Genomic DNA, 21,043 nt, shown 5'->3' on the forward strand with positions numbered 1-21,043 from the left:
GAGCATTTTTTTTTTTTTAACTTAGAGGACTGTATGAACAGATCTGGCAATTTGAGTTTCAAGCAATATGTCAAAATTCTGTCAAAATAAAATGGGTTTACAAAACATATAATTTTTAATAACTAAGTATGAAAATTTCAGATGTCCTGTGGAACAACAGGGAATTTGTGGAGGTTCGAGAACTGGCCCCTCTAAGGTTTCAAACTACCCACTCTTGCTTATGCCACTGCAGCAAACAGTTGCAGCCATATAACAGTCTAGAATGCTTTGTAGTCCTATGAAAAAAACTGACGTCCCTTCCTTTGTTGGCTTCTCCAGGAATCTTCTCAAGTTGAACACTGCAGTCCAGGGGGCACTAACTGGACCACTGTAATTTGTTCACATCTGATGACTACTGCAGCAGGATGTTAAATCATCATGTAGATCTAATATTATTATAAATCATTATGTGAAAGTTACTGTCAGAGCATTCTTCAACTTTATCAGATAAGGTGAATGCCAGATAATCAAACCTGAATACTGTGCACAGATTGTACTAAATTCTCCCACTGCTTTGTGATGGTCTGGGAAGAGACATGGATCATAAACTACGTCTAACTAGACAGCTACTGTTGCTTTGGTCTGTGGAAGCAAAGCAGCTGTAACACAGAGCAAACTGCTTTCAGATCATTCCAAATTAAGGGCCTGGTTCTGTGTTTTGTAATACCTATTTTATAGTGTCTATTTCTTCACTCAATGCCATTGAATTCAGTGGATGAGTAATTGCGACAAAGAATGCCATTTTATACGTCTCAGTAATAATTTATTAAAATCTTTAAAGCATTTTCATCTACATGTGGTAATACCTGAGAATATTCTGAGACTAAATGGGCAGTTTCACAGCATCATATGACTGTGATATCACACTATCTCTTTGTCATAAGAAATCCATATTTTTCTTATATATGCACAACATATTTTATACTTATGTATTTAAAATATGTGCCCCCACAAAAAAGTTCACCCAGGTATGGGCTAGTAGTCTAACTGAGAGACTTTAGATGTGTAATGACTTCTGTCTCATTTTAGTTATTATACAACACTAACACACCACAATCCTGAGCATATCACTCATTATCTGTTTCTGTTTCCCCATTGGTAATGTTGGATACAAAAGCCTACATATATATTTGCATACTTTCCACTTGATCTTTTATCTTTATTTTATTTAGAAGATTGTTCCCCAGGTACAGAAGCTTCCTTTCCTTCTGAAACTTCCCTATTTGAATACTTGCAAAGTTTAATTATGGAGAACTGCTTATGTTGAAAAGGAATATGAAGATATTATGACATTTCACATTCTCAATACTAAAACACTATTAGCTCTAGATATATAAATTATTGGAGCAATTATAGCAGCAGAAATAACACTATTACTGCAGTCAACTGTTGCTGTAGGTATTTGAAAACAATCTTTAATTTCCCTTTGAGTGTACCAATCTTCTCTGCAGAAGAACAAGATATGGAAACAATTAGTGATACTAGACCTAGCATGAAATTAATTATTCTGAAACATGTCTTGAGATTCAAGAAATAGTGATTTATTTTCCAATTTCTGATTTAAAATGTCTTTTTTCTGTGTGTAATTTGGTTCCTATTTTCCTGTTGATTTTTAAGTCTTAGAAAACAGGTACCATAAACAGCTCTAAAAAACCCAATATTTTAAAAAGATGACGCTATTTAACTGTTTAACCGATTTTGCCGTTTACCTGTTTCTTAGATGTGACAAGTCTGAAGCATGCCTGTCACATTCTTTAAGAAAGAAATAGGATATGATTTAAACATGAGTAATAAACAAAGCTGTCACAGAATTGGATGGTAGTTTTTTCACTGTATAGAGGCAGCGGGACGAGATGTCTGCCAGCCAGCTATTTATAGTTTAGCTTTCCTCCTGACCGCTCAGCTCTGCCTTCCTATCCTGTCAGATGAATCCAATAAGCTTTGCAAAGGACAGTTTACAGAGAGTCATAAAAACAATTTCTTGCTGTGCGTGAAACAGTTTGCAGTGCTTGAACTTGGATGAATTCATCCAAGGTGTTTCAGCACATGTACCTGGTATCTCATTTTCTACCCACATCTTCAGGTCCTTACTCTCTAGTTCATATCCAGGCAAATACTTTTTCTATCTTTGGCCTGTGGGTGTGTAACATCAGAGAACTGTTGATGTGTATGAGGAAGAAGGGGCAGAGATGAGCGTTATGGACTGACCACAACCTCCATTCCCCATTCCCTGTGCCACTTGGACGGAGGTGGTCCAGGAGTTGAGATCTGAAGCTGGCAAAAAAAAAAAAAAAAAAAAAAAAGGAATATCCACTGTCCTCCCTTTGTTTACAAAGCCAGTCACCTCAACATGGAAGGTAATCATACTGGTCAGGCAGACGTTCCCCTTGTTAAATCCATGCTGGTTGTTCCCAAGATCCTGCTTGTCCTTCATTTGTTCCTACAATTGTCTCAGGAACTGAGTTGTGCCATTGGCCCAACCAGCTCATGGTTACCCAGTTCTTCCTCCTTGGTCTTTTTGAAGATGAACATAACATCACATTTGTCTTTTGCCAGTCATTAGGGATGTCCTCTGATTTCTCTAGTCTTTCAGAAGTGATAGAGAGTGGCCTTGTGATAACAGCAGCCAGTGGCACACGCTTGTATGCATCCTATCTGGACCCATGATACTTTATATAACTGGTTTACTTAAGTAGTCCATAACTTTATCTTGGTCTAGTGCTCTAGTGTTTCTCCCTGACAACCACTGCCACTGGGCACAGAGATCTGGGAGATCTGAGAGCTGCTGATTAATGAAGAAATCTATTGGGTATTATGGCATTGCTTGCTCAGATCTCACAGGTGTTCTTTTAAATATATCACTGCCTTGAGGATAAGGCTGTAATCTGTTCTCCTGAAGTGCAATCCCAAGCTGTGGCAGCAACCATGGAAAACAGTGGAGAGTGACTAGGAAGGAAATTCAAACTTCTGTTGATAGTGTGCTAAGTCTGTTATTACCCTGGGCAGTGGAAACATAAATAGTTGGTGCTTATTAAACCTTCCAGTCTAATACTATCATGACTTTGTTTATTGATATTTCTATTCAAATTGGTGTATAATAGGCAGAATGTCAATCAGGTTCAGAACAGACTCAAAACACCTCAGTGAGTACATACAGACAAACAGTAACTTCTCTTAATAATTCCTGAAAGACCCTACGGTTTCCTAACCAATATTTAAGGAAGATTGAAACAATTTTCCTTCTTAAAGAAAGCTACCTCTTACAGTACTCCTTATACAGAATGGCATTGAAGAACAAAAGGAAAAACAGTCAAGACAGGGAGGTATTTCCCCTTTAATTTTTGGAAAAGAAAGCTTCAACTTTTTGAGATTGAAAGCCAGAGAATAATTGTTGCACCTTGCCTTACATGCTGAGGGCACTCTGACTCTAAGCAATATCGAATAGTAAACATACAGACAAAGAAGAAATATGTGGATAAAATGCATGGACACTTGAGAGCTGATTAGAAAATTGCAGTATAGGAAATCCTCAGAGGATAAAATATCTTACCCTGAGGGCTTCACAGATCATATCAAATTTCACTCATAAAGAAAGGAAAAGAAATATAGCCTGGAAATTAATAGTGTAGCATAAGCCAATTCCAGGAATATAGAACTCCTGTGTCAACAGTTTCTGGCACTGACAGCTAGAAGCTCCTGTGAGACAGAAACTGGAGCAGTCTTAGGTCTGAAGTCACTGCTCTCTACAGCTTCCCCAATATTGGAAAGTATGAGAGCCAACAGCAGGGCGAACTCCTCCAGAGGGAAAAGGAGCTCATCTAAAACAAGACAATGTATTACTAGGCAGATACTAAGGATATCACACGGGTCATTAATCAGACCTGACTCCAAGAGTGATCAGAGCATTTGCCAGAAAAAGCAGAGTCTCAGCTGGAGTAGAAATCTCCCTTGAAGCAAACTGCAGGACGAAGGCCAGAAACAGACCTTTTCTGTTTCAGGGATGATGAAGGTTTTACAATAGAAGCCTGACTGCCTGGGTCAAAGATTATGAGAAAGAAACTTCCTGGAGTGGTTTCCTACTGCTGGGATTGAAAAGCCCACATAAGGAGAATTTGGGTAGACGGTTCTCCATTCCCTGACAAAAAGGAAAAATAAAGCCTTTATAGACTGTATGTGGCTTATAGCCAACAGACTTTGATGAGGAAGCCAAGGAAAATTAAACTTGCCCAAAGCTACAAAAAAGTGCAAGTTAAGCAAAATGAGACACTAAGATCAAAATGAACACAAAAATCACAAAGGAACAAGGAATATGAAGTGAAATAAAAGGCTGAGGTAATCTCAAACAGAAAGCAATGAGCTGCAAAAAGCTTCATGGAAAACTAGAGAGACAACTGAGAGTTAAGGACGTATTTTCATCTTTTGGAAAAGTTATTTGAATATAACCTCCCTCAGTACTTGGGAAGTGTGTCACCAGCTTTAGTACTTGCATGTGTCCCACATCTATAACCTCATCTAAATAACAAACATGGACCATAACATTTCACCTATTAATCCTGTGTTAAGAATAGAAAAATCTATTGAAATGCAACATCCTTAAAGGAAGCCCATCTTGATATGACAATCCAACACACACATAGGTAAAACATTTTAGCAGTACATTACCCTTAAACCACTGCGTATTATTACTATTGTAACTTATGTAAGGTAAACCTATTGTTCTGGATTTTATTTTGCCATTAGCTAGTGAAGAGATAGTTATCATCTCAAACTTCCTTCTCACATACACATTATTTTGTATAACTCTCAAACAAATTGCTTCTTTACCTGCTCCTAAATACACTCTACAGATGAAACTTCTTTAATCCTTCCTTATAAATTCTTTGGGGGATCCCCAAAAACTTTTTGCTTAGCCTTTAAGAGACAGGTCATTCAAAAATTGATATCATTTCCTTATATCTTATTAGTATAGACCATTTCTTGCACATATATTTCTATAGTAAATAAAATTTTCTATGCAACTAATAGGATAAAATATTCCAGATGAAAGTATAGTTTGAGTATGAACATTTGAATTCAGGAAAAAGTTATATAACTACAAATTCTATTTGATGTGTTCTGTTCATGCCAGTATGTCATATTTAGAAGTATACTTTTAGCTGAATATTTTGCAACCCTAAGAGCACCTACTCATGAAAACTTTTAAGTTGGGTTTCCAGCTTCATTGATTACTGTACAATTTATTATAAGGTGAAAGCAATCTAGAAATGATGCATTACAATAACAGCATCAAAACCATGTCTGTGCTTGAAATTACTGTATTTTTGTCATTATAGGATGACCTTCACTTACTGTAGAACAGAACAGAAATAAAAAGGTTAAAACAATTGTCACAGGGTGAAGCCTACCCAAAAGTATGGCTTGAAGAATGAAATCTGGACTACATATGTCCATCACTGACTACAGAATTCTGCTACACAGTGGGAAAACAAAAAAAACCCCACAGATTAACTTTGTTACTGTTGGGGGGTGACACCTTATCCGAAGATCACTGCTCAGAAAAATGAGACCTAGGCTACATCAACCCAGCACTAACAGTTTAGTTTATTCCACTGCATATGGAAGACAAGTAAAGACTCACAGACAATCTTTGTTATGTAATGGTGAATAGATTTACATTCCGGTAACACATCTGAGAGTGTTCACATAGAGGGTGAAACAATCCACATAGCAACACTGGTTGGCTTTGGATAAGGGCAAAATCAGAGATTGACTTGGAGCTATGTGACTAACAAGGTCACTTGTACCTTATGCAAAAAATTTAGTCTAAAATATTTATACATAGTTACGACAATAGCCCTTTGGGCATAGGGTGGGACTCCATACTCAGACACCTAACAAGACGTAGAAGGCAGAGCCAGCGGGGAACCGTTCTGCACAGGGAACTGCTCTGCACAGGGGCCATGCTGCCAGGAGCTGGACTCGGTGACCCTCGGGTGTAAGGTGCCAGTCTCAAATGAATTACAGGGGCTGGGACTTTGATCAGTGTGAGTGTCATAGACTACAACAGAAACCACTCATCCAGCATGAAAAATAATTAAAACATTGGTTGGAAGCCACTTAAGTGATGTTCATCTGTTATTATGATGACTCTCCCCCCAGTTCCTCCATAACAACAATTCAGTAATGACCCACTTCTCTCTAATGCTCTGCATGACCCTGTGTGTATCTTACCACCTTCACAGCTCACTTGCTCCCCAGCTCTGTGCCAGCCCATTGCATATTAATTCTCACCCCTGCATGCGCCCTTGCCCTACCTGCACACATGGTCCATTTTTACACATATCTGTCTGTGCCAGCACAGGACGCAAGCAGAGATCGTCTCTGGTTATGGAACCCAGTGCAGTTACACTCTTCACATCTTAATAGAATTAGCACCTGAGGTAACAGGTATGTCCTCTAGATTTGATTGTGTTTGCTCCTTGTTTACTCAAGGCAAACAGGAATGTAGATCATAGCTTCAGGCCAGAATGCTGTTTCTGCTCACTTCACTCACCAATGTCTCAGACACCAGCAAAACTCTGCAAAGAACCATACTCATCCTTCAGATGTAATCCTCAAAAAGCTGCAAGTAATTTTTTATTTTTTTGCATAGTTCAAATCTCTCCAGTTATAACCTGTTCAATATGCTCCTCTCAAAATAAGAAACATCTTAAATAAAAAGAAAAAATATACCTGCTTAATTGCATAACGATGAGGCAAGCCGCCAACAAATATGGATCCTGTTTCAAGCCAATATGAACTGGACAAGAAATTGCTAGGCATACTGGTCTGTGCAGATATCCCCAGGACTGACATTTCTGCTTCACACGGTGCCATGCCTTGCCTGAATAAATTTAGAAACAGGCATATTTTACCACCATATATCGTTTACATTACTCTGTATCTAACAAATTAATTAGGTTGTTAGTAAACCAATAAGGAAAGAAAATCAAGTAAATAGCTGTTTTTATATTAAAGACTATAAACATAAAAGAAGCTGTTTAACAAGATGTAAGTTGGCATATCTTTGGGGTCTGAACTTCCATTAAAATGAAGCCACATTGTAAATCTGAACAATGTAGTTGCTTAAAAAGCCAAAACACATAACAACGGGTGAATAAAACAGGCTGGCAATTTTTAACAATAACAAGGCGGCTTTACAATTTGAAAAAAAAAGACATCCCTTGACTTAAAATATTTTAAATATCCTGCTTTTTCATTACAGAAAAGATAACCCAGAAAAGCAATTTAAAATAAACTGCATTTTAGAGACTGCAGACCTACTATAATCTGTAATACTTATCTTAAAAAGCATTATTGCTAAAACTGAAGGCAGTAATATTAGGTCCTGAAATTAACGTATACATTCCCTTTCCTCTCCCCCTGTCCACACATACCCTCTTAATAGAGTCAGTCTTAATAGCATCAGTCTTAACAGCATGCATAAATTGTTAACAGTAAACAGAAAGTGCAAAGTAAACAATTTGGTTTTCTTCATTTTTTTCTTAATGATGCAAAGCTCATTTACATTACAACATCCAACTGGCAGCAAGCACTCTGTCTTCATGAAAGGAGGAATAGTGAAGAAATATCAGAACTAAACAATAGTCTTTCATGTAGGAATTTCCTTCCGCCTGTCCTTCTCTCTGCATACCAAACAAATCAGAGTTCAATCAGCTGTATGTTTAAAAATATTCAAGTGCCTTTGTAATAGAGGTGTCACAAAAAATCTATGTGAAAATAGCACATACGAAACAAAATCATAAAAGTAACAGTCTGTATTTTAGCTATGATGGTATAGGTAAAGTAGGACTTCCACTTACCTTTGATAATACCAAATTAGCTTCTGAAATGTATTAGTTACAAAAAGAGCATGGAGAGAGTTTTCTTCACTATCTTCTGACAGACAAAGATATATAAGAGATTTCCCACATGCTATTTGATAAGGTCTTCTATAATTTCTAATTGAGAGGATGAAGACCTAACATTTGCAACATTTGCAAACAGTTCTCTATGTTTCTTTTCTGTATAATTCTGGTTTGTGATACTTTCAGAAAAATATGAAAACACGGCATTAGCCTTTTAACAGAAAGGACTGAAAATGTTTTTGCAAGCAAAAAGGCCTACCCATCCTATGGTAAATAACTTCAGGCAACGAATATAAAGTTTTGTTTCTTGATAAAACGAACTTTAAGAAGAGAAATAAATTGGGATTTAAATTTTATGGACTAAAACTTCTCAAGAGATTGGTTCAGGGTTTTATTTTTGTTTTCATCTCTTTTTTTACAAAGTTTTTAAAAACTTGCTAATTAATAGCTAACATGAATGAGAAAAAGGAGAATATTGTAGCTAACTTCGGTCAAGGAAAGGAATGTTTTCCTACCATGTTTTGTACATATCATGAGATGGCTATATGCCTAAGCACATACACAAGGTTCTGCAGCACATGATTTTCATTATTTGCTTACAAAGGAAGTTTGCTGATATTGTATGTAACTCATACATGCATTCTCAGTAGCTCTGTTTGCAATGATCAAGCAGATTTTCCTAAGGCTTGAACCCAATATGACATCTTAGATATATTCATTCTACAGCAGAAAGCTGTGGTGAGAGTTCTAAGGAAAAAAAATATTGATTTTTTAATATCTAAATTTTATTATGTTTCTGGTAAAAGGATATAATATTTATGAATAAAAGCATAATAATAGGATAGCATTATTTCTGAAATATTTTAAATCAGACTTGTTTTAATGCAACATAATTCGTAAGACTGGAGAAGAAGAAGGTCAGGAGGCAAAATGACAGCCATTTTACTTTGTTAAAAATAATTAACAGATTTGCTAAATGAAGAAAATCTTCCCAAACAGCTTATTTTTTAAAAATTACTATTTCTTCTACACATTTTGAGATGCTAACTCTGTAGTTAATTACATGACCACGTATGTACTTCTATTGCACAACCACCCTATTTACAAATGTGGTTCTTTTCACCTTAGCTTTAGACATATTTGCTAGCTTGTTCTTAATAGCTTATATGAAGGATATGCGGAGGTATTTTTGTGTGCATATATAAACATATTTTGAAATTAATTCCCAGTACATTATGTCAGAAAACAAGTTAATACAATTCAATAGCATGAGCTGCCTTCGCCCTAAGCTTGTTAGAATGTCAGCCATGCATCTTTGATTGTGCTTGATTGAATCTAGCAGGGTCTGGCCAAATTAGAATAACAACCTTAAACCATTATTGTTTAGCATTTGCTGATGATACAATCACTGAGTCATATGTGCACTCTATGAAATTTCCATCAGGCTTTTAAAATACTTTTTCTACAATCAGCACATTGGGTGCTTTAAAGGTCAAGTAAGACAGAGCTTTTTGCATAATTATAAATGTGGAAGTGCATACAGCAACTCTCAAGCACTTTTGCTGGCTAAGCTACCAGTAATTGTGCCTCAGTCCAACCCAGGAGTAAGAGTTCACAGATTCCTCATTTGTACTCACATAAATGTAATGATTAAATACTGGCCTATTAATTATAACCTGAAGATGAGTTCTGTTCAAACAGTATTAAATCCATTGCCTAATGCCTCACAGGTTGGAAGGATGGAAAGGCCAGATAATAATTTGATAACTGTTGGGATAATGGTACCTAAACATGACAATGTTTGCATGAAATCCAAATCCTTTTACATAATGTCCTTACTTGCTGGCATTTGTTAGTGGTGATTAAATGACATGTTTGGGATTATAATAAAATGGTAAAAAGGTAATGAAATAAATGGGGGCTGAGGAGGAGGGAAATGGGGATGCCCAGATAAAGTATTAAGTGTCAGTTATGCTGTGCAGCCTTGCTGGGAATAAAGCTTCTTTAATCTGATTTGCCTGATAAGAAAGGGAAATCTCTTGTTCTAGAAATAAGATTGAAACTTTCATCCATCTCTAACTATTTCATTTTGATCATCCTAAACAACAACAAACAATTCACTAATTACCCTTGAACTATTTAGGATGTAATGTTAACATTCAGTCTATTAAACAAAAACAACGGGTTTGCAAACAGCTATATCAAACATGAATTGTGAACTACAAGAATGAAAGAGGTTTTATTATCATATATTCTAAAGCACAATCCCAAAGTTCTCTGCTTTTATTAAAGACTAAGATTAACTAATTAAAGCTAAGAAACATTTCATTTTCAGTGTGTTTAATCATTATTTTGCAGATTTCTTAGCTTAAAAAAAAAAATCTAACTCATGTTTCCCTCTGTTTTCACTCAGTATGTAGTAGATTTCATTTTCTGGTTTCATACTTAAACTGCTCCTTGCAGTAGGATTTTTATTGTTGTAAAATTGTAACAAAACAATAGACCTATTGTCACAGACAATTAAGAGTTACATTTTCTCAATACACATTTAAAAGGTGGGATCAATTTTGACCCAATACTGGTTTTAAAAACCTTAAGGCTTTGCAAGGGTGTTTGAGACAACTTTAAGATTAAAACATTTGGACGTCTCTGCTCAGAGAGGTTGTGCAGGTTTCACCCTTGGAGGTTTTCAAAACTTGACTGAATAAAGCCCTGAGGAACCTGGTCTGACCCCTTGGCTGGCCCTGCTTTGCACAGGAGCTTGGACAAGAGACCTCCTGAGGTTCCGTCTGGTCTGAATTATCCTGTGATTCTATCATCCTGTGACATTTTTCTGTAGGAGATCTATGTAGCAAAAACCAAACCAAACCAAACCAAAAAAACCCCTCAGCTCCATAGTAATAACATTTAGAAAATAAGTCAGAATCTCATATTCCCTCAGTAGATTTATTTAGATAAAGTACATTCCAGTTACTCTCAGAGTCATTAAATTTTTAGTCTGCAGTAAGATGTATCATTTTAGACGGCTCACATCTGTTGGTGCTGACTGTGCCCTCCTGAGACACCAGGTAACACACACTTTCATGTTGCAGATGAACTAATGAGTCAACAATGTATTTTTTTCTCATTCCCTCTGACAGTAGACTCATATTTCCTGAACTTGGAGCTGATGTCTTACTCTGGTCTTAGAGAATGATTTAACTAAATAAATAAGCACAATGAAGCTAATGACAAGGTATCATGTAAATTGCTCTAAGAATACCGGTGGTGAAATAATCTTTGTTTCATATTCTAAGGAATGAATAAATATGGCGCCCCCTTATTCTTTTCACAGAGATTACACTTATATTACTAAACTAAAAAGTTCCGCAACATGAGTTCAAGTCCTGACATATAACCATCCATATTTTTATGATATTATCACAGTTCCTATTAGAGCTGCCACCCAGGCTAGCTATAATCTCCACTTCAGAAACTGAACAAGTTCATTGGTTACTGCAATTAAGGAATCATTCCTAGTTTAAATGTTGCCAACCTATTTTGCAATAAGTATTTTTATAGACACAATCTGGGACCTGCCATTTGGCCGCAGGTCCAGAGAATAGTTTTCAGATTTCAATTTTATTTACTACAACAGATTTAGCTAAAGAAAAAACAATAATCTATGCTTGTGGCCATTTCTGTCTTCGCACTTGGGAGAGCTTCAAGTTTCCTGCTGCTCACATTGTAACAGCCTTAAATGTTGTTTACAGAAATTAAACTTAGAAAACAATATGCACTTATTTCAAGTTGATGTAAGTAAAATATCATTTAGTGAACAGCCTGACCCAAATGAGAGTATTGTACTCAACCATAAAGACAGTGGCAAGTTTAGGCTTGGATCTAGATTTGCAACACTGACATTTTATTTCAAGTGAAACTGAAAGGCTGCACTGAATAAGAATGGTTACACAGTGGAGATTCATATGTCCATGAGCTCTGCAGGCCAACATTATTTCTGGTCTCTATATCCTGTCTGTGTTCTCCATAAGATCATTTCTATGCTTGTGACGTGGGGCCAAGGCAGCCACAGAACACTGAACCTACTTTTCATATCAATAAGCAGCCTTTGATGTTACTCATAAAATAATACAGGACAAAGTTTTAGGTATGTTGCCTGTTGTTAGAGTCGTACTGTACTGTTTTTATATTTCTGTCCCTATAATAAGTTGTTTTTTTGAAATTAAAGCAGAAAATTTTCATTCTTAGAAGTGAGACTAATGAGCTCTTTTGAGATCCAAAGGAAAAGAAAGTAGCAATGACAGAAACATTTTTAGTATTTATTTTGTTAAATAATCTGAGCAAGAATAGATCAGTATACATTATATACAGGATTTGTCACTTTGATGATTCTAAATTTTAACTTCTGAATGTCTCCTTTGATGGCAGAGTTCTGAAAAGATGTAGAATGTGATTTGTACCCAAGATGTGGCACGACTAACTAATTAAGCTTTTATCTTAAAGAGACTGTAAAACAACAGTTTGTATCAAACTAATTGGTGGTATTAAGTTGTTATTAACTGTTATTATGATCAATTTAGTATAATTAAATCCATTGCATTCAATTACATCATTTAAAAAAGGCAGTTGTTTATTCTCTGTTGACTCATATGAAGTCTGTGAAAAACAGTCGCGCTTTGTGGAATATAAAAAACATGCACAACATATTGAGCTTTGATTTCCTGATGGCTTTTCATTCTAATTAAGATTTTTTTCACATTGCATTGATGCAAAATCTAATAATATTACTTAGTTGCAAACAAATGCACTTAGTTTTAATCCTTTGTTTTCTTAGATTTGATCAGTGCAGATTTTTTTGTATACTGAGACAGCTATGCAAGAAGAAAGTCTACTTTCAATATTCTCAGTTTCTGGAAACTAACTGCAATATCTGAAACTATTAATTCCAAGGTTCTTTTTCATAGTTTCTAGGTTTTGCCCATTTCCACTATTCCTTCTTTCTCTGTGAATTCTTAGTTCTTGCTGAATGAATAAAGCATTTCTTGTAGAGACTACAGAATAGCAAAGGGTATTCTGACAGGTCTGGCAATGCAGAACTGAGATCTTTACTACACAATCTTTGAAAGGAGTACGTTCATGTAACATCAGCGGGATAACAGCAAGATTTTTTTTCTGAAAAAAAGCTTGTTTCTGAGAGAAATGTAAATTGCTCATTTTAAGAAGACAAGTTTTAAGCTAATATTTTAGAGAAGTTCTCAAAGTGAATGCAGGCCTGGATCATCTCATTGGCACTTCTTATACATCTATTGATGTGGTCTGACTGGCAATTTATACAAAAGGGTAAGTTCCTGCCTTTATCCCATGGCATTCCTATGTTCCTTCTCCCTTCTTTGCACAGCATTAAGGAAATAATTCAACTGAAAACAAAACAAAACAAATGTATATGTTTTAACTGGATCCATTCTCTACATGAGCTCTGGCCATATGAGCCAGTAGCAAGAGATAAAAAGGAAGTCAGGGGGAACAAAGCAGCTTGAACATGGAAAAAAAAAAGAGAAAAGAGAAAAAAGAGGAAAAAGGAAAAGGAAAAAGGAAAAAGGAAACCTGAGGCCACAAGTCTCCCCTTAAAGAGTCTCTGAATTGTCCCCCTTTTGCTGAAATGACTTCTCCAAAAAGAAATAAAAGGAGCTCCCTCTTTGATGATAGACTTTGTTTAGAGCACGAGATAACCAGATTTTTAAAAGGTAACTTTTAATATAAAGGTGTAGAAATAAGTCTGATAGATTAAATGAAAGGCTTCAAAGGAAATTTATTCTGTAATTTGAATAAATACTGTTGGTCTCGAACAAAATCGCCTTCCTCCCCTGATCTTACAAGGCTCACCTTAGTGCTTACTTCCTACAGCAGGCAGACTCTTTGACTTTTTTTTTTTTTCCTCCATTTTTTTTTCCAGTCTGCGCTGTTGCTGCAGACTGTCTGCAAGCTCTGTCCTGTCCCTCAGGGAGACAAAGCCTATTTGCTTTCAGAAGAGAAGCAATCTCCCTGCCTCCAGATGACTCTGACTGAAAGGGAATCATGCAGGATGAAGTAGAAAGACAGCTTCCTTCTTACTAGTAGGAGTTAAGAGTGTGCAGTATTCACACTGCACCGTCTGAGTAAAAAACCAGTTATAGTGCTTGTCCTGCTCTCTGCATATCCCTCTTTCTTCAGTGAGAAAAGGGTGGCTTGCATCATCTTTCAAATACTCATGCTGCCTCATATCTGCTTCAGTCCAATGATTTTCATAGAACTTATGGCTTCAGGCTTCCGGATGCCATGTGCAGTGCCTAAGAGCATTTTTCTCCCAGTACAGAACTGGCTAATTATTTTTATTTCTCAATTCTCTGGGACACCTCTCAAATAGCAGAGCTTGAGTTTTGTGGTGAAAGAATAATCAGCAGGTGAAAAAAAAATGTCTATGAAGTGAGAGTGAATTACACCTCTCAGATGCCTGCCACTGCTTTTTCATATAGTCAGGGTCACATATCTGAGACAGGGTTAGCAGGGTCAGAAAGGAATCTTTACCCAGCTTTTATTTTCTGCTTTTCACTGAAGTACTGGCTGGGGTTTTCCAGCTGGAATCATTTGGATACATAAATTCTTCACCAAGGCTGTGGGTTTAGGAATAGGTGACTGTAGTAGAATGAATCTCAGGAAAAAATATGTAACAAATAGAAGGGTTTGATTTAGCTGAAGTCAGTGGCTTTCTGAACAAAATATTGATCATTTATGACATAGAGGTCAACCTAGTGGTCCCTTGGTGGTCAAATGAGTGGTCCCTTCTGGCCTGAAACTCTAAAATCAATAAATTCTAGAAATTTTATCTTAGATAAAAATGGTAGCCTATGGTATCTTATTCTGTAGTGTTCAAATGAAGCCCTATAAAATGTTCTCTAAATGCTACACTGTTTTTTCCCTAAGCTCCCTTTGGAATATCTGGTGTAGTTACTCTTAATTAATATGCATATATTGTATAAAATATATTGACATCATATGTGAAAACATGAGAACTTAAAATCACTTTGTTTAGGTAGTCAAAGGTCTCACCACATTCAAGTTTATAAAAGTAACTACTGGATTGTGTGCATTATATGTATTAGGTCTGCTTTCCAAACAACAAAAACCATTCAGAAGTAGGATAGTTATAGTCTATTACTTTCTAAAAGGAAAAATTATTTCAAATATGTAAAATATATCAGTCAATGTTGTATCTAATTTGCTGGGCTGTTCTGAGAATAAAATTATTAACATCCTGAGAAATTAATAACTGAAGAATGGTGTTAAGAGTTACTATACAGATCGCATGGGATGGAACAGGATTTAAATATGCTTCAAGAGAGAACCAGCTAAGGACATGTCTTGAGGAAAAGCCTCCAGCAAATATATAAATTGTTGAGATAATATCTCTAAAAGGTATGGAATTTAGTGATATGCGGCAGTCAGTACGAAAGGGCATGTTGTTTCTTTGCTTTTTCTACTAAAGACAGATAAAGAAAGGCAATTGCAAGTAAGGAAAAAACAAATAGCTTGTGAATCAAAAAAAAAAAATCTATTTTTTTTTTAAACGATAATGACATTTCAAAGAATAGATGATAGTTTTGCTAACGTAGTTCTGCTACTGAAGTTTGAGATGTTCTCTTTTCAGAAAAAAACAAACAAACCCCAAAATCTAACTGGTACTTCAAAAATACCTAAGACTAGTAGAAGATAGCTGCATTGATACACTGTACATGAAACTAATTTCTGGTACTTTTACACAAAAATAATCTCCAGCTGCAGAAATCAATGCTTACTCACAAAGCAAACTAAGTATGATTTAATTGTTTGCTTATAGCTTTCCTTAATATTTCTTCAGCAGCAGGTATCATCAAAGCATTCTCAGTATTCACCCTGTGTATAGACCAATTTGCTTATCTAAGTTTGTTTTTGTTTAACTGTTCTGATGATTTTTAGTTAGATGCTGTATTTCTACCTCCATTGCTATTCCTCTCTAGCATCTGTAAAGTGATTACCTGCATAGTGCCCTAGGTCATTAGAAAGGGAGGATTAGGTTCTTGGAAAAAAATAGTATAATCTGAAAAACTTTACTGAACATTTATTCTTAAGAAGCACCACCATTTACTCTGAACACTTGACCTCCAAATAGAGAGATACATTAAGCTACATTTAAGTTATCAAGTATTTATGAGACAAAGTAATGAATAAAATTAGTCACAGGAGGGAATGGTATTAGCCCAGCTCCCCTTCTAGATATCTCTGAAAGGATTAAAATCAAATTATCTCAAAATGTATTGTGCAGGTTAGTAGAACGAGCAGGAAAACAAAGATATATTCTGACTACGAAGAATTCAAAACTTTTCCTCTATTTAATGTTTTTTGGTTCATATTTGTTTTTAATCTCACAGTTGATAAATCAGAATCTCGTTTGATTCTAATGCTTTAATCCAGCATTGCCATTTCTGTAGCACTGCCATGCTCTGCTAGTGGGCAGTAATAGTGTCACTGTGTGTAGCAGAAATCTTCAGCACCTATAAGTTAGTTTTCCACTTTTTGAGCTACTTGTGCCAATAGCCACTCTTTATTGTTGAAAATCGAGTATCTTTCTTCTTTCAGATGTATTCCAGAATACCCTTTCTGTGGGATATTCTTCTATTCTTCCTCTTCACCTGTGTGACAGTCACCATAAGCATTTTAGTTTAAATTTTTTTATCTCTGTCCACACCCAAACCAAACCAAAGAAAGAATCCTTCCAATTCTCGTGATATTTCATTATCCACTTATTCCTGTATTCTACCTTACAAATCCAGGTCTTAAGATTAGTATTATTATTTCGAAAGTTCTCATAATTTAATCTGTTTTACGTAAAAATGCATCTACATCTAAACTATATTCTCAAATCAGTTTATTTTCATTGGTTTAGCTTCTCTGCAATGGAAACTGAACAATAAGTAGCAGATATAACAACTAGGAATCAAGACAATGGAATTTAGGAAATAAGTATCACTTTATTACCAGTGTTAATAAATCATAAATACATTGGACTAAATTAAATGAACTGGGCTTTTTCTAAGTAAGACCATTGAAGTGGGAAGTTTCAGACTACATAAAAAAGAGAAATTATGAGATAAGTCAGCACTCGTGTTGTATTTCATACACTCTGAGTTTCACACTAAGCACTTTAGGAGAGACTGCATGAAAGATCAACGCAGCCATACCTCGGAGAAGATGCTCTATCAGTGGCCAGTTTAGAAGTCTAACAACTTCCTAAATCCTTTGTATTGGTAATAAATATAAATCAGGCTTAACCCTGCATATGTCCAAGTACTTCAACAAATGTCTTGCAGCTGATGCAAGTCCATTGATGGCTTCTCTGGGAGAGGCCCAGAAAATGTATAGGGCATGAAGCTATCTTACACCAAGAATACACTTTTTACATCATTCTATAAATATTGAATACACTTCTACTCTAATTGGGCAGTAGCCATTGCTATTAATATCTTGTGGCTTACACTGTTTTTCGAGGAGATGGCTCATTAAGCATGTTTTCATTAAGTAGAGTATATGGCATTTGCACGGTACATGAAACAGCAGATGGATGACCTCTTCACCTATATGCTGTTAAGTTAAAAATCAAGACAAATGTAAAAGTGAAAAAAAACCAAACCAAAACGGAAAAAATAGAGAAGCATTTGCAGTTTTTTCTAACCACTTTATCTGTCATCTGCTTCTCTTACCTGCCTGAAAGCCCTAGGGAAAATATGAGCTTTGTAGCATATTCTGAAGAATAATAAATACAGCATATTTTGCACCATATGGATTATCTCAGGCCTTCATAAAAAGCTATCAAAAACATGCAATATACAAGCTCCAGAGCAAGCATATGTTGCATTATGGCATGATTAGAAAGACCTTTTTTGACAAGAGGAATCAGAAAATATCTACATCTCAAAACCAAGACAATCAATCACCAAAAGGCCTCTGGTCAACTAGTGTAAACCTCAAATCACAAACATTATGAGTTAAAGGACATAATAGTGCACACCCATTTTTCACTGTAAATCTTTCACTTCCCTAGTAATATTCTTAAGAAAACCAAAACCATACAATCAGGTATGCGAGTGAAACAACTGCAATTATTTTCATTAACAACTAGATTTAGTAAACAGCTGTACTATAATAGCTTAGACATAAAACAGAACTCTCAGACACTACTCTAAGAGGCAAACCTTGGCAACATGTTGGCTTTAGCAGCCAATGACATAAATGAAGCCTAATCTGATGCAAAAAGTTATATTCCTATCCAAAATTATAAACCTATCCAAGATCTTGATGCACACCCAGTCCTTTTATTATATTCAATTTTATTAACAATTGTTACAGCCACAATACTCCATCATCATGAAAAATGTGTTTCAGCAATGCTACGATTTTACTTTCAGCATGAATATTCCGGTGAACTACGGGAATTGGATATAGTATAGTGTCTGACAGTAATATGCACATTTATTTGCAAACCTTAAAAGGTGTGACATTTCTTTTATTCACACCAGGAATGATTTCTGTGGGATAAAGGAAGCAGTAAAATGTTCCCCTGTAAGCAGAAAAGGAAGATATTATCACTATCTAATTTTCACTGTATTTCAACTTGTACTACACAACACTCACTACTTTTAAGTCTATTTCTTTCATTTAATATGATATTGTAGAAGCAATAGATCCTTTGTAGATGGCTTATCTTCAGTAGCTGAAATGCAATGCTTTTAGTGAATTTGAAAGAGAAAAACCTTTGCGTCACAGAGCCACATAAAAAGGGCTCCAAACAATTCTGAATATTTTAAGTAATGAGAACGAGCATTTTCTTTCATCAAACTAGTAGAAGACCATATTTTTTGTATTACCCATGATGTCTGTTCATAACACTTAACATCTGCAGAGCAAAGAATGTCTCATGCTGTGCATATCCACTATGTTACTGTGTCTAGTATATCCTACGTTCCCATCCTGACTTTGCCAGTTTCCCAGATACGATTGTTAAAAACTTAACTTACTTATCTCACTGCAGATCACCTCTGAGGAGATTCAAGAATGTTTGTGAAGCTCTAGACAGTTGCTGAATAAGCTACAGCAATTTTTCACCAAAGTTATTTTAAGTTTTACTATGCTGTATTATACTACAGTTGATTAAATGTTAACTTCATGAAACAAGAAACACACATATTTCAAGAGTCACTCTATCAAATCTAATTGTCAACAATATATATCTATTTTTTAATAAAGAAAAAAGTATGTAAAGCAGTGGTTATTATACTTTTTGTACAGCATATACATTTTCTTAATTAACTCAAGCACATGTGAAGATACACTAGATGAAAATAAGAAGCAGCTTCTAACCAAATCTTTCTGACATCTGTGCCATTAAGATTTTAAATCTTAGAATCAGAATAATTTAAGTTAGAAAAGACCTTTAAGATCATTGAGTCCAACGGTAAACCTAACACTGCCAAGTTCACTGCTAAACCATGTCCTTAAGTGCCACATCTACATGTCTTTTAAATACATCCAGGGATGGTGGCTCAACCACTTCCTTGGGCAGCCTCTTCCAATGCTTCATAACCCTTTCCATGAAGAATTTTTTCCTAATAAACGTCCCCTGGCACAACTTGAGGCCATTTCTTCTTGTCCTATCACTTGTTACTTTGGAGAAGAAACCAACACCCACCTCACTACAACCTCCTTTCAGGTAGCTGTAGACAGCGATAAGGTGTCCTCTCAGCCTCCTCTTCTCCCGGCTAAACAGCCCCAGTTCCCTCAGCCGCTCCTCACAAGACTTGTGCTCCAGGTCCCGCATCAGCTTTGTCGCCCTTCTCTGAACTCGTTCCAGCATCTCAATGTCTTTCATGTAGTGAGGAGCCCAAAACTAAACACAGTATTCAAGGTGTGATCTCACCAGTGCTGAGCACAGGGTAACGATCACTTCCCTGGTCCTGCCAGCCACACTGTTTATGATACAAGCCAGCTATAGACCAGTATTCCCAGGTCCTTTTCTGCCAGGAAGCTTTCCAGCCACTCTTCCCTAAGTCTCTAGGGTTGCATGGAGTTTTTGTGACCCAAGTGCAGGACCCAGCACTTGGCCTTGTTGAACCTCACACAATTGGCCTTGGCCCATTGATCCAGCCAGTCTAGATCCCTCTATAAGGACTTTCTGCTCTCAAGCAGATCAACACACTCCCCTCCCGCCCTGCACCCTGGTGTTGTCTGCACGTCATCTTAAAACAATGTCTAAAATTGTTTTCACTCTACTAAAGTGAGTAGAGTGATTAATTATTACTTACTAATTAGCCTGAATCCCATAAATGCTCTGCATTCTTGCTCTTTCAACAGCAAAAATCAGTGTGGCCCATCTTACTTGAGCTGTTCTGAAATAATAACCATTATCTGAAAATGAAAGAAGAGAACTTCTTTCATTTTCAGGCTCAAAAGGAACACCAGAAATAGAAATTGGGCTGTTTTTCTTTCCAGCTATTGACACAGGTTGATTTATAGATTCAAGTTATTTTCTGCTCAAAGGAGCTGGGGGAAAATGCATATAAGAGGTGCGCTCACATCATGGTAGTTAATGCATGCCCGAGTAATGCCAATGACATGGCAGTTCTAATTCTCTGGCACCAGGGGAAGGATGTTTTTCTTAAAATCTCCTACCATGCTGAGGGTTCTCGTATTCAGAGTTTTGTTATCTTCAGGATCTTAAATCTTTCTTAAACTGAACAATGAGGGAACAGCAACGGTATTCTAATGGATTAAACTAGCTAACAGACAAAAATTTTTGTCTCCAGTCCTTATCCACTTTCTCTGCGTCACTTGGGATTTTTTAGATTTGTTTGGTATTCTCCCTCCATTGTCTTTAACGGACTTGCAGAGACCTTGATTATTTAGTCACTGTTCATACAAAAGCTGCTCAATACCTTTATCATCTTTATATCCCTTCTCAAAAAAAAAATCCAATTCCACTTTATTTTGAGATTGAGAGGGAGTCAAAACCAGAGAAATAAACAGAACTG

General features: G+C 36.1%; 1 protein-coding gene across 1 annotated transcript in view; it reads right to left on the reverse strand.

Annotated features, from left to right (window-relative positions):
* The window catches only part of EYS (eyes shut homolog), an 826,250-nt gene that overhangs the window by 269,061 nt on the left and 536,146 nt on the right, over positions 1-21,043 (reverse strand). Inside the window, exon 34 of the mRNA XM_065631328.1 lies at positions 6,772-6,922. Within this exon, the coding sequence (XP_065487400.1) occupies positions 6,772-6,922 (151 nt within the window). The remainder of the gene's footprint in view (positions 1-6,771; positions 6,923-21,043) is intronic.

The sequence above is a fragment of the Caloenas nicobarica genome, chromosome 3, assembly GCF_036013445.1.
Source record: "Caloenas nicobarica isolate bCalNic1 chromosome 3, bCalNic1.hap1, whole genome shotgun sequence".
NCBI classification, from domain to species: Eukaryota; Metazoa; Chordata; class Aves; order Columbiformes; family Columbidae; genus Caloenas; species Caloenas nicobarica.